Raw genomic sequence first — 13,069 nt, forward strand, 5'->3', positions numbered from 1 at the left:
AATAAGGTCTGGTCGCAAGTTGGTGGATGCGATCTCAGCTGGGAAGAGCTTCATGCTCAAGTCTGCCAACAGCTTCCAGTCCCGTGCTCTGCCCAGTTGCCCAGTGTCTGGTCTTATGGTGGTGAGGCTTGATTGCCCCTCGCCCTCCCGGACAAATGGTGTTGATCACCAACAGGATGGTGGGGGAGGAAGGGCGTCGACGACTTTCCAGCACTGCAAGACACTTTAACACCTGGTTGTGCCACCAGGTGTAGCACCCTTGGGTGAGGCCGGTCTTGCATCCCACCAAGATGTGTTTCAGTTTTGCTGGACTTGGACATAGAGGGCATGTGGGGTCTTCACCATTCCACTGGCTTAGGTTTGCAGGAGAAGGCAGGACATCTTAGGCAGCCCTGATGGTAAAGCTCGCCTTGAATGCCTCCATCTCAAATAGCTCTTTCCAGGAGATCTTCCTCTTCTCCACTCCTTCCCATGCCATCCACTGCCCTTGTTTTTTCTGCGCCACTGCTTGTACCTCCTGGACCACCAGCTTGCGTCTCTCCGATGGAGTGGCCTTGTTCCATGCTGGTCTACTGGCCCAGAGGCCAAGACCACCTCTCCCTTCCTGCACTCGGCCCACGATGTCCCTGTGTCTGAGTGTTGCCTTTGCCTGCTCTGTTGCAGCCAATGGGGTCCTAGAAGATGTAGACTCTTCACAGGCTTCTCAGAGACTGTTGGAATGGGTTCCTCGCCAATGTGAAAGCAGTGGTCTGACAGTTTCCCCTTGACGATTGAGATGCTTCTGGACTTGCTCGGCTAGTGCTTCATGCGAGCCAGTTCTATGTTTTTCTGGAGCTCCCCAAGTAGCTGTACACTGCAAGCCTTGGTCGTGGTGAGTGTTGTGAGGTCGTCCATATACGCTGTCTACCAACCACCCATCGAGAGGCCCGGATGATGACCTCCATGGCAAGGGTGAAGGCCAGTGGGGATGGGGATATGGTGCAGCCGGCCATGATTCCAACTTCCAGGTTTTGCCATGCTGTGGTGTACTCTGCTGTTGACAAGCAGAGCTGGACGTCCTGGAAGTAGACCTTGACAAGGGATGTCCCACAGGAGGTTGTGAGGGACTGTACCGAAAGCGTTCGCAAGATCCAGGAACACCACATGGAGATCTGTGCCCTCCTTCTTGGCGACCTGGATCTGATGCCAGATGACACTGGCATGCTCCACACAACCGGAGAAGCCTGAGATGCCTGCTCTCTGCCTGGTTGTTTCTTTGCATCCTTATCCTGCCAGCCTGTGAGTGACCACGCTGATGAAGATTTTTCCCTCGACGTTTAGATAGATAGATAGATAGATGGATAGATAGGCAACACAGTCCTCTTCCTGAGTGAACTTAGGCTAGAACTTCAATCTTTTATTTTGGCCACGCCTTCAGAACTGACATGAAGAACTGCTTTGGTGAAATTCACCAAAGCATGCACTTAAAATTAAATATGCTGTATATTTTTTCAGTCAAGCGCTTTGGTTGGTTTTTCAGAGCAGTGTGTGATTTCCCTGCATATTATTTTCTTAACGCAGCAGGAAACCAGTGCAAACCTTCTCAACTTTTTTTAACCCAAAGTTCACAGATGGATCAGTGGTATTTGCTCATCCCGCTGTGATGTTGTCACATGTTGCTCGGGCCTGGGAGCAGCATATCCTCCTGTGGTTCCTACTCTGTGCAACTAATAACAGGGAGAGAGAGAAAATGGCTGAGTGAAAAGTAGTACAGCTTCAGGCTACAGTTAGAGAATGAATGAACCATTACAGCTCAGCTTTCTGGGGCGGAACACACACACACGTTATCTAGAATCTGACTGTAGGTACAGCAGATTTGTTACAAGTGTTAGTCGTTATATAATGTAGTTTAATCTCAGCACAGTAGCAACAAAAGTGTGTTGGCCAACGTGTGTCGTTAAACTTGGTGCTGGATGTGGATATTAGATGTGAGCAGCATTTGTCAGTCCTGCAAATATTTCACAATAAAAGCTTTGTTGAAAAATGGAATTAATGGATACAGCGAAGTGTATTTTCTTCCGTTTGGTTTGTAAATGGCTCACATTTAAAAAAAAAAAGAAAATAAAAGTGAGATAATGGTGACTGGACCTGCTCAAGTGAAGTTTGAAGACGTTTCACCTCCGCCTAACTGGTGGGGAAATCCAGGTAACCTGTCCAGACAGTTGAACAATGCAGATTTCCACCTTCTGAGGCTAAATACCTGGATTTTTCCATCAGTTGGTGACTAAGAACCTTCACAGATATAATGAATGCAGGTTTTTACTGGGTTCAGTTTCATCTACAGGCTTTACTTCATTTCTGGAACAATGCTGAAGCCCATTTTTAGCTGTTAGCATGTAAATTGCCATGAATGTTTCAAGCAAGAATTGATTTCACTCAGTCTCAAAACTCCCTGGTAATTCAGTGTAAAAGAGGCTTTAGTGAAGTGAATTGTGAATGTAAATGTGTGTGTGCATGCTTTAGTGTTAGCTTATGCTGCTGTAAACTGCATGCTGGAGTTGTTCTGCACCACTTAGTATGCAGTGTGTGTGTGTGTGTGTGTGTGTGTGTGTGTGTGTGTTAGATCAGGCTGAAGTGAAATTATCTCCACAGGGACGTTGGACTGTTTCTGCATCGAGAATAAGATGCATCAAAGGGAAATGACTTCCACATTAAACAGGGTTTACGTGTAGCTCAAATTTCTCCCCAACTATCTAAACATTCTAATCAAAAAAATGTGCAAAACACGATTTTAAAAGAAGCGGAATGCCTCACAAGTAGCTCAACTTCAGTTCAGAGGGAAGTTTACTTGTGAGGGAAGCACTGGTGTAAGCAGTCACACGGTGACAGAGCAAATCTGTTTATTTAATTCCATGTCTTTTTATTTCTTTTTCTCATTTATTCACCTTGTACCTGCATTTCTGCCTCTTTCTTTTTCTCCAGTGAGCATTTTAATTCAGGGTCACAGTAGGGAGGCAAGCTACGGGCACACACACACACATTCTCGTGTGCCATTCTAAATGAGGACTTCCATTGACATAATGCATACCCTCGCCCCTTATTTCAACCATAACCATCACATTTAGTTCCCAGAACGTTACTTTGTCCCAACATTTATATGACCTTTAGAGAATGTTCTCTAAAGGTTCCCAGAAGGTTCCCCTGTCACAACCTTCATACAACCTTTAGAGAATGTTCTCTAAAGGTTCCCAGAACATCCCCCTAACATTACTTTCCTACAATCTTCATACAACCTTTAGAGAACGATTCCCAGAACTTTTTTCCCAGAACCTTTTATGTTTTGAGGACAAAATACATACACATTACGTCCAGTTCTTTAAAAATTAGGTTCCGCCTCATGAGGACCAGGTTTTGGTGCTGACAAGGTCAGTTCTCTTTCTCGTTAGGTTCTCATTAGGAACAGGTTTACATGTGGACTATACACACACACACACACACACAAACAAACAAACTGTAGCCCCCTCTCTTTGTGTCTCTGTAGGGAGTTCGGCTGGAGAGATCCCGAGCTGCCAGAGGTGATCCAGATGTTGCAGCATCAGTTCCCGTCAGTCCAGTCCAATGCCGCTGCCTACCTCCAGCACCTCTGCTTTGGAGACAACAAGATCAAATCAGAGGTACAGAAAACACACACAGAGAGCTTGGTTTCTTTCCAAATCTCTGCATGAATTGTCTCTAACCTGCCCTGATACTTACAAAAGACAGACAAATATGCAAAAAAAAAACATTTATTTCATCTATTTATTGGACTTTACCTAGAGTTAACAGTAAAAGATTGTGTGAAACAAATATTTACAGTAACTACTTCACTTTCTCCCATTTTTGTTTGGGTATGCAGGTATTTATGTGCTGAGATTTAGAAAGTTAAAATACAAAGAGATTTGTTTTTAAAAGGATACAGGTTTTTATCTTATAGGGACACAGGAGCGGCTGGTCTTCTGCTTTGTTTAAAACCCTTCCTTATTCTTTACCTAAGTGACACAAACTTACTAAATTTTATGTAGACTAGCAACTCCTGTGGTCATATGAGCTAAAAATGCAGATTTTATCCATGGAGTTTCACACTGAGTGTGTAAGATTCAGATATGAATACATTAATAATTAAAATATGTATGTAGTACATTGCAAATTGTAAGTTATCCTTTGCACATTTTAAAAACATCATATATTTTATTTATGATATTCTATTGCATTTTATTTTGTCTGTTTTTATTGTGGTTTATTGTTTGGCTGTTGCCTTTTTCCACGTTTTTATGTCTTTTAATTTATTTTAGTTGTTTCAGATGTATCTATTTATTTATTATTCTGTACTGCACTTTGGTCCACTGTGGTTGTTTTAAAGTGCTTTACAAATAAAGTTGGATTGGATTGGATATTGGAATACATTCATTTCATAAATTGAAAAAACACTAATAAATTACCATCAGAAGTAATTTAGAAGATATATTTCTGTTCATTTGTGATTTTAAATTAACTTAAAATGTGGCTGATTTTATAAACACATTCCTTACAAAGCGTATTACTTGAGTAGCTATTCTGAATCATGGTCCAGTTAAAGACTTTCACCCACAATGCATTGGCTGATCGTTGATTCACCTTTTGCGTCGGGCAACAAGGACATAACATGCAGGACATTCTGTCTCCTTCACTTAACTGTGTTTGTGGTTTGTATGAAGGGGACTCTGTCTGTCCTTCACTGTCTCTGTGTTGTATTAAATAAAACAGAGATGGTGGAAAACATGCAGAGGGACTGAAAATCCCACGTGAGCCTCTGCACTTTTTTTTTGTTTTTTTTTTAAATTCAAGCCCTGATATTTTCAGCTACTCATTAACAGCCACATTGTATTATATTTCCTCCTCCATCCTCTGTCCTCAGATCCGGCGGCAGGGCGGCATCCAGCTGCTGGTGGACCTGTTGGACCACCGGATGACCGACGTCCACCGCAGTGCCTGCGGAGCGCTGAGGAACCTGGTGTACGGCAAAGCCAACGACGACAACAAGATCGCCCTGAAGAACTGCGGAGGCATTCCCGCTCTGGTCCGACTGCTCCGGAAAACCACAGATGTGGAGATCAGAGAGCTGCTCACAGGTAAGAAAAAAAAAAAAAAATGTTTTTGCAACTGAATAACTGGCAGCAGCTCTGGTGAATATCAGAAAGTAAGATCCCAATGTTTCCATGGAACTCGTTCAGTATTCTTTCCCAAAAAAGAAACAGTCGCTGCACATGATACAGCTTAGAATTTGTTATTTTTACACAACAGTAGGGAACACGCAGTGGGGGATTGGGTGCTTTGCTCAGGGGCACCCATTCCTTAACCCATCCTGGGGATTTGAACTGATGACCCTCCAATTTCTTTCCTCTTATTATTCCTACTCAATCCACAACAGTTTTCCACCAGCTGTCTTTGTTTGTCAGGATTATTTTCCATACATTGTTTCCTAAATTGATCCATCAGCTATTTGGTGAATCGTCACTTTTATTGGTTGGGTCAAAATGTGATCCAATGCCTTGCTCTGTGCTGTAAACCTGAATGTACATCTTACTTTAGAGGTAGATTAGTCGAGTCAATCTAAAGTCTACATTTTTGGGGGTAGGTGATCACACAGGTATGTTCCCATTCAATTCTGGTAAGAATCTACCCACTAATGACCTAACAAAAAGTGTCAAACCCATCTCTTATAATGAGCAAAACTGTAAATATCTCTTTATTTCACATATCTCTATCAAAATTACCAACATCAGATTCGAACGAAATTTGATACGTGTATGCAGGATCAGACGCTCTACCATCAGACTGAGCTTCATCCAGATCTGACCCAGATTATGGATTTGGCGTCAGTTTAAGTAACATGGTTCAGTCCCATGTAACCAGTACAGATGTTTAGATCTCAGTGACATCTGAACAGATCAGGATGAATTTTGTTCATACATAAGATGGTTATCGCTAAAAGCAGCTGAAGTTCAGATGATGATGATAATGTAGAATGGAGAGACTGATCATTGTTGTTAAACAATTATTTTTGTATTATTTGTGGTGGAGGAATAATTGACTCATATATCAATGATTCTCCATCGACTGCCCTCACTAATAAAAATTGGCATCGTCATTAGCCAAAAAAAAAACCCATCATGGTGGACAGCCTTCATATTACAGTATAAATTAAATTTTTGACAGACCATTGTGAAGAGGAAGTTTTGTGCTGATTTGTTTTGAAAACTGCACTCGCTGCTCGGCAAATATAAGCGATGACTAGATAAATGTGCCAGAGCACCTGAAAGGAACTGTAATTTAATTCGCTTACACCTGCACACAGAGACCCGGAGGTCCTTCTCATGTAAACACGAGAAGATTCAGTCTCCAAATACACAAACAAAACGTGCACCGCGCACGCTCTTCTCCTATTTACACACACAGTTGTTTACCTCTTGTCTGTTTCCCAGCCTTCATCAAGCGCTGTTGACTGAGCTTGTGTGGCGTCGGCTGCGCTGCACTCGCATCCACAGCAGATTTATATTCTCTGTCTGTAAAAACACATAAATATCATCTGTATCGTAAAAAAAAAAAGGGATTCATTAGTTCGAGGTTCTAAACCCACTGAGATCTGGATTGGAAACTCTCCGGCAAAGGAGTTAAAGGATTACCAGTAAAGCCGTATACCAATATTTTTTGACAGCTTTTGCTGTTCACATCTTGACTGTTACGTTGTAATGGGCCGTTCGCACAAAATGGTCAGAGTAAATAGAACTTTCACCTCCAGAAGCAGAGAGGACTATCACTCTTTACTTATTTACATCCAGAATCCCTGGTGGGGTTTATTCATTCCAGGAACCAGATGAGAAAAATGTATTTTTCTCACCCGCGCTCATGAAACCATCTCATCTGTAGACCTGTGCGAAGCATGGTTGCTTGACATGTCGGAAAACAAGGGTGGTCGTTTCTGCTTTCGAGAAGTGGGGTTTTAATTTCACCAGTGTCCTAGTGGGACACATTCCTCAACATCCATCTACAAATGCAAGGGCTGTCTGTCTGTCTGTTAATCACATAACTGTCCAACAGGTCACCTGAGAGGCTTCAAACTTGGCAGGTGACTAACTAAGGGCGTTTGGATAAGAAATGCAAGATATATTGAAAGAAATGTAACTGATATTTAACTGAAAGAGCCGCTCTCGCACAGCAGCTTTGGTAGTCTTAGTGTTCGGGTCATACTTTCCATGTTCCGTGTCTGTGGAGACCTTTGTCTTTCTACTGTGCTTGGGTCATACCAAACAAGGGTACATGTCAGTCTTCAAGTCCATGGTTACCGTCTTCTTCGTTGACTCTTTTTTGACCACAGCAAGAGCACCCCACTAACTTGACTGGAAATTATTGTGCTACCAGGAACCTGCTGCGTACAGTCTCCATATGTGGATGTGCATGTATTTGTCCAAAAAAGAGTCATGGACATGGGAGAAAAAAGACATTCATGTCATAAGCGGAAGCTAGTGAACCTCTCCAGGCAGAGATAAAGACAGACGGGGTCTTTGCTCAACCTTAGTGTAACAGGAATCACTCAATATCTCGACCGTCTTTAGGTCAAAGGTGATCCAGGTCTTTTGGGTTGGGGAGTCATCTGTTTATGCCGCCTTTCAGGAGATTAGTCCTGTCACCATGACTGATAAGTACTTGGTGTGCAGTAGCCGTACAGCTACCTCGAGTTGTCCAATGATCCTTGTGTTCTTTCAGCGATGGGTTGCACAGGTGTGGGCAGTTAGACGTCCTTGCTTAACCTCTCTGGTTATCAGATTCTTTATTGTTGCCCTCTTCAAACAAAATAAGAGCATGTCACCAACTGGACTGGTTGGTGGACACCATGTAGAGCTCACGTTGTGTGCATGGCAACACAATTGTTGGGTACTCATGTACGTTCACAAACATTCACATCACAACGGACTCACAGATTCAGAAAGTATTAGCCCCTGAAATGATTTCCTGTTCTTGCAAACTGCAAACAAAACCCAACTGTCCCCGTGTCTCACGGAAGCTGCCCTTGAGGCTTCATCCACCACTGGTGCTCTAAATTGTTAATTATTTACAGCAGCACTTCCACATCAGGGTGACATGAGATTCTGGTGAGGGACAAACGATTCCCGCGGTAATCGGAGACGCCCGTCAACACCCAACCGAACCCTGTCCTGGCACAGGAGTCAAGAGTCTTTATTGGGGGAGCGCGAAATAGAGAGGTGTCCTCACATTTCCCCGCACATATTTAACCCACATGTGCTCTGTGCATTTACATATTACTCATACATGTGAAGTGAATATAAGGGGAAGGGTTTCGACTCCGCGGAGATGGAATAAAAGGTTTTTGTATGCGGCTGGAGTCTTAAAGAAGATTACCATATAAATTAGAGCAGCAATTCAAGGCACGGAGCACAGAAATCCCTCCTGTCACAAATTAATCAGCTGAACGACCGACCGGACGCAGACACACTGTGACCCCCCCCCTCACTCTCTCTCATGGACCCAGAGGAAATAACCCTCTCTCTCCGTTTTTAGGCATCTCTCACTCGCTCCTGTCCCTCTGTGGTTAGGTTTTCATAATTGGTCTCCCCTTCTCCTCCTGTTGCTTTCTCTTTTCTGTCCTATGTGCCTTTCTCGGTCTCCCCCCTTTTTCATTCTTTCCCTTCATCTCTCTCTCTCTCTCCCTGGTGAGCATTTTGAATCAGGATCACAGTTGGGAGTCAACCTGCCTGCCTCGGTAGATACAACAGCACACAAACACAACCAAGGTTTCTATTCTTCTCAGGACACAACAGACTAAACAAAGCATTACCCTCTAATCTTAACCACAATTCAAATCTTAACCAGTTACTCTGAAATTAGGACCAGGTTTTGGTCTCCATGAGGACGACTGGTGACAGAATAACGTCCCAAAGAGGTGACATGTACAAGAACACACCCACATTAATTCGCTCACACGTGCACTTTGCTTAAGGGCAGAAAAATAAATCACAAGCAAGGTTGTTGTTGTTGTTGTCCTTCAGTGTCCAGTGTCTTTGGTTTAATGATCAACCACGTCATGTACATCTGTAGATTCACTGACATGGGTGAATGACAACGTTTACATCATGTAGACATTCAAATAAGCCGCGTTTCCAACGAGTGGAATGGCTCGGTTATGGTACAGTAAGGTATGTAGTGTTTATGTGTTTCCATTAGAGAATAGTACCAAAATAACGTGGGGGTAGTGTTCCATTCTTCGGCACCCTTCTCTTGGTCAAGCTCCACCCACTGGGCTGAAAAAAAATGTCACCCCCTTGCGACCGGTGTTTTTTCGATGCCCAAAGTCTATTCTCATACAAAGCTTGACAAAAAGGAGGTAGGTACTGTTCTCATTCGAAACGCAAGCCTGACCCTGGGCTACTGTACTGTTCCAAACTGAACCTCTAATTTCCCAGTTTAGCATTTCATAAAAACATAAAACTACTGGACAGAAAAGAAGAGAAACAACAAAAACAAGATGAAACAAAACCAGGCAGATCATGAAAGGTCATTAAACACAAGAAAGTAATGTGTGTGTGAGACACGTCTCTGTTTTGGCTGTTTGTCATTTAGTTTTGCAACACATTTTAATCACATTCAGTGTGAACACACACAGTTAAGTTAATTCTGGCTCCCGATTGGACAAGACAAACATTGTCATTGACTGCCTACAGTGAGTCCAAATATTTGCTGAAAAAAACACTATTAAACTTTGTGATACATTTAATGGAAGCGTCAGTTTTTCCGAACACGAACAAATGATCGCTTATTTTCCTCACTTTGTTAAAAGAAATAACGAAAGAGAAAAAACAACTGCCCTTTTGAAAAGTCTCAAATTTAGATTGGATCACTCAGAGAGAGCTGTCAAAACACACACACTCACACACACACACACACACACAAAATAAATACATTTATTCAAAGACGCGCGCTGCAATGTCGCAGTTCAGCACAGAAATGTGACATGGAAATGAAACTCTGTCGCAAATGAGAAACGGGGGAAATGGCTTCAGAGACAAAGAGCGATCGCCACCATATTCATTTCCCCTCCCTTCATCGAGCGGCGCATTCATAACCTCCTGCTGCCACTCATGATGTAAGGCTGAGGCAATTAACCTCCTTCATCTGTCATACACTCATGGCTGTGTGTGTGTGTGTGCTTTTCTCACGTAAACACTGACCTTGTCAGGACCAGTAATCCTCATGGAGACCAAACCTGGTCCTAATGAGGCAGAACCTCCCTTTTGAGGAAAGTTTAAGGCCAAAATTTGAATGGTAATCAAGTTACATTTACTGGTTAAGGCTTTGTTTCGTCAATGCAGTGTCCTGTGTAGGGATGGGAAGTGATAAGAATTTAACGATTCCAATTTCCATTATCGATATTTGCTATCGATCCGATTCCTTATCGATTCTCATTGGGTGAGGGCGCCATTTTGTACCATAAAAACTAAAAACACAGACTGCTCGGTGACATTTGTTTGTCCTCGCCTCGGTCATTTTATTCTTCCCTGACTCTGTGAACGGAGTAGCTAGAGGTGCACGAGAGCAACTTGCTGCAGCCTCTGAGGCAGCCAGACTCTGGCCATCATCATCATCATCATCATCTAACTTTGATGGACAATGACAATGGAGAGTATTCGTATTGTAAAAGTTTACTCACATGAACTAAGTAGACAGGGCCTGTCCTGTTACCTTTGGCATTAATAACAGATTGCGTCCCATCAGCTCCGCTGCTGTGTGACTGTCTTGTCTTCTTTTTGCGAGAAATATGACCACACTTTAGAGCGCTTCTGCCTCGGTGCCATGTTTGCTGCGTTCTGAACCAAAACAACGCAACGATGTGTGTGACGTCATGACGCATTTGCAACGAGCGGAACCGATAAGCGGAATCATTAAGCAGGCATACTAACGGTTCAGAGGAATCCTCAATTCCCATCCCTAGTCCTGTGTTTGTATTTATGTCTTTGTGAGGACATTTTGACCTTGTGGGGACATTTTGTCTGGTCACTAAAAAGTTAAAGTGCTTTTTTCCAGGATAAAGACATGGTTTTACGGTTAAGGTCTTTGCACTAGAGCTGCAACTAAAGATTATTTTCATAATCGATTAATCTGTCAATTATTCTCTCGATTAATCGAGACATCGTTTGGTCCATAAAATGTCAGAAAATGTTAACAAGACATTGATCAGTGTTTGTCAAACCTGGAAATGATGATGTTCTCGAATGTCCCGTTTTGTCCAGAAACCAAAATTATTCCATTTTAATGATTTCTTTGTCATATGGAGCAAAGAAATGAAGAAAATATTCACATTTAAGAAGCTAAAATAATCAGAAATCTTGTTTTAATAATGAAAAAACCTTCAAACCGATGAGTCGATTATCAAAATAGTTGACAATTAATGTAGTAATGGAGTAATTGTTTCAGCTCTACTTTGCACACTGGATACGTTTGCGAATATACAGGACAAAAGTGTGGATAATTGGGAGTGCGATGCAAAGACACCATTAAATTATGAGGATGATGGGAGATTCCCTCATCCTCATCATTTATTGGTTTCTCCTCTTCCTCACATATACTTTACACACAGATATAGTGACATTAGATTGAGATGGAGCAAGAGAGAAGGTGACACTCACATTATTATTTGATTTATTTCATCTTTTGCTTCATTTTCTACGCACTCCGGTCCGAACATCCTCAGCTCTACTCCGATCACATACCCTGGTATAAACAGCAGAGGAAGCTCACGCACCACCACAGTTTGAGAACCGTGGCTTTTTACACCACTAGCGCTAGGGAATGTGTTCTGTCTATGATGTGTCCTCACGAAGATATAAAACCATGTGCATGTGTGTAGCAGAAACTATTGTGAGAGGACACACACTGTGTGTGAGTGTGTGTGTGTGTGTGTGTGTGTGTGTGTGTTTCAGGGCAAAGATAAAATCCCTCAGCCTCTCACCTCAGACGGATGATGTCATTTCTCTGCACAGCGAGAAGCCACACTGGCTAACAGCTGATTTTTTTTTTTTTCCCCACTAATGAAAAACCATCTTCTTTTTTTTGCAGCTGCAGCATGACATCATGTCTCTGGTTTAAAAAGAAGAAAAAAATCAATACGACTGGCAAACAATAAACTCCTCCACGAGTGAAACTCTTACTATAAACTAATCCATTACGGTTACGTCATTGTCAAATGAGGTCACACAATGCTGATTGAGCCCATCAGCTCCACACGCTGCACACAGGAAGTGGTTTAATTCATGTCGAGAGACGGCAACATAGAGCTCGTAAAAGCGAGACGCTGCAAACATGATTTTGAGTTTGAGCAGTTTGATCACATAAACTCTCCTTGTCTCCGCCCGCCCATCCCTGCTCTGCTGCTGTATACACACAAACGCTCCCTGAATCAGGTCAGGTGACAGTTTTCGCTCATTATGTGACATTGTTTCTGTTACGTAAAGAGGAAACACAGGTCAGTTGGTTACCTACTGCAGCTTTAGAGCTGTGGTAAACACAATCAGGAGCATTTACAGACAGATATTGAACAAACTACCCATATATAGTGTTTAACAAATTTACTAGACCACCACCCAAAACTAGAGCTGCCCTAAATTAACAGCACTGGTGATTATCTGATTTCATGTTTCTGCAATGGTTAATATACCACAATGTAGAAGCTCTTGAACCAATAATTATATTTTTAATGACAAAATATAATTATTATTGTTATCCATGAATTTTTTTGAAAAAACTAGTAAAGCACATTATTATTTAGTGATTAAGAAAACTAGTTTTAGTGGGTGAGTGTTATGCTTTATTCTCGTAATATTATGACTTCATTCTCAAATGTATGGCCCTAATATTCTGTCCTATATATATGTGTTACCTACTGAACAATATCCTTCATAGGTGACAATACTGAAGTATTTTTAATGTAACCAGTGCCTGAAACATGGCAGACTTTAAATAAAACAGCATTTGTTCATTCCCAAACATGGAAATCAAGGTT

General features: G+C 42.2%; 1 protein-coding gene across 8 annotated transcripts in view; it reads left to right on the forward strand.

Annotated features, from left to right (window-relative positions):
* ctnnd2b (catenin (cadherin-associated protein), delta 2b) overlaps positions 1-13,069 on the forward strand; it is a 98,046-nt gene that overhangs the window by 54,236 nt on the left and 30,741 nt on the right. For all 8 annotated transcript variants that reach the window (XM_044021071.1, XM_044021081.1, XM_044021088.1 and 5 more), the window contains 2 exons: positions 3,521-3,653; positions 4,913-5,126. In XM_044021071.1, coding sequence (XP_043877006.1) covers positions 3,521-3,653; positions 4,913-5,126 — 347 coding nt within the window. The remainder of the gene's footprint in view (positions 1-3,520; positions 3,654-4,912; positions 5,127-13,069) is intronic.

The sequence above is a fragment of the Solea senegalensis genome, linkage group LG1 (assembly GCF_019176455.1).
Source record: "Solea senegalensis isolate Sse05_10M linkage group LG1, IFAPA_SoseM_1, whole genome shotgun sequence".
Classification (NCBI taxonomy): Eukaryota; Metazoa; Chordata; class Actinopteri; order Pleuronectiformes; family Soleidae; genus Solea; species Solea senegalensis.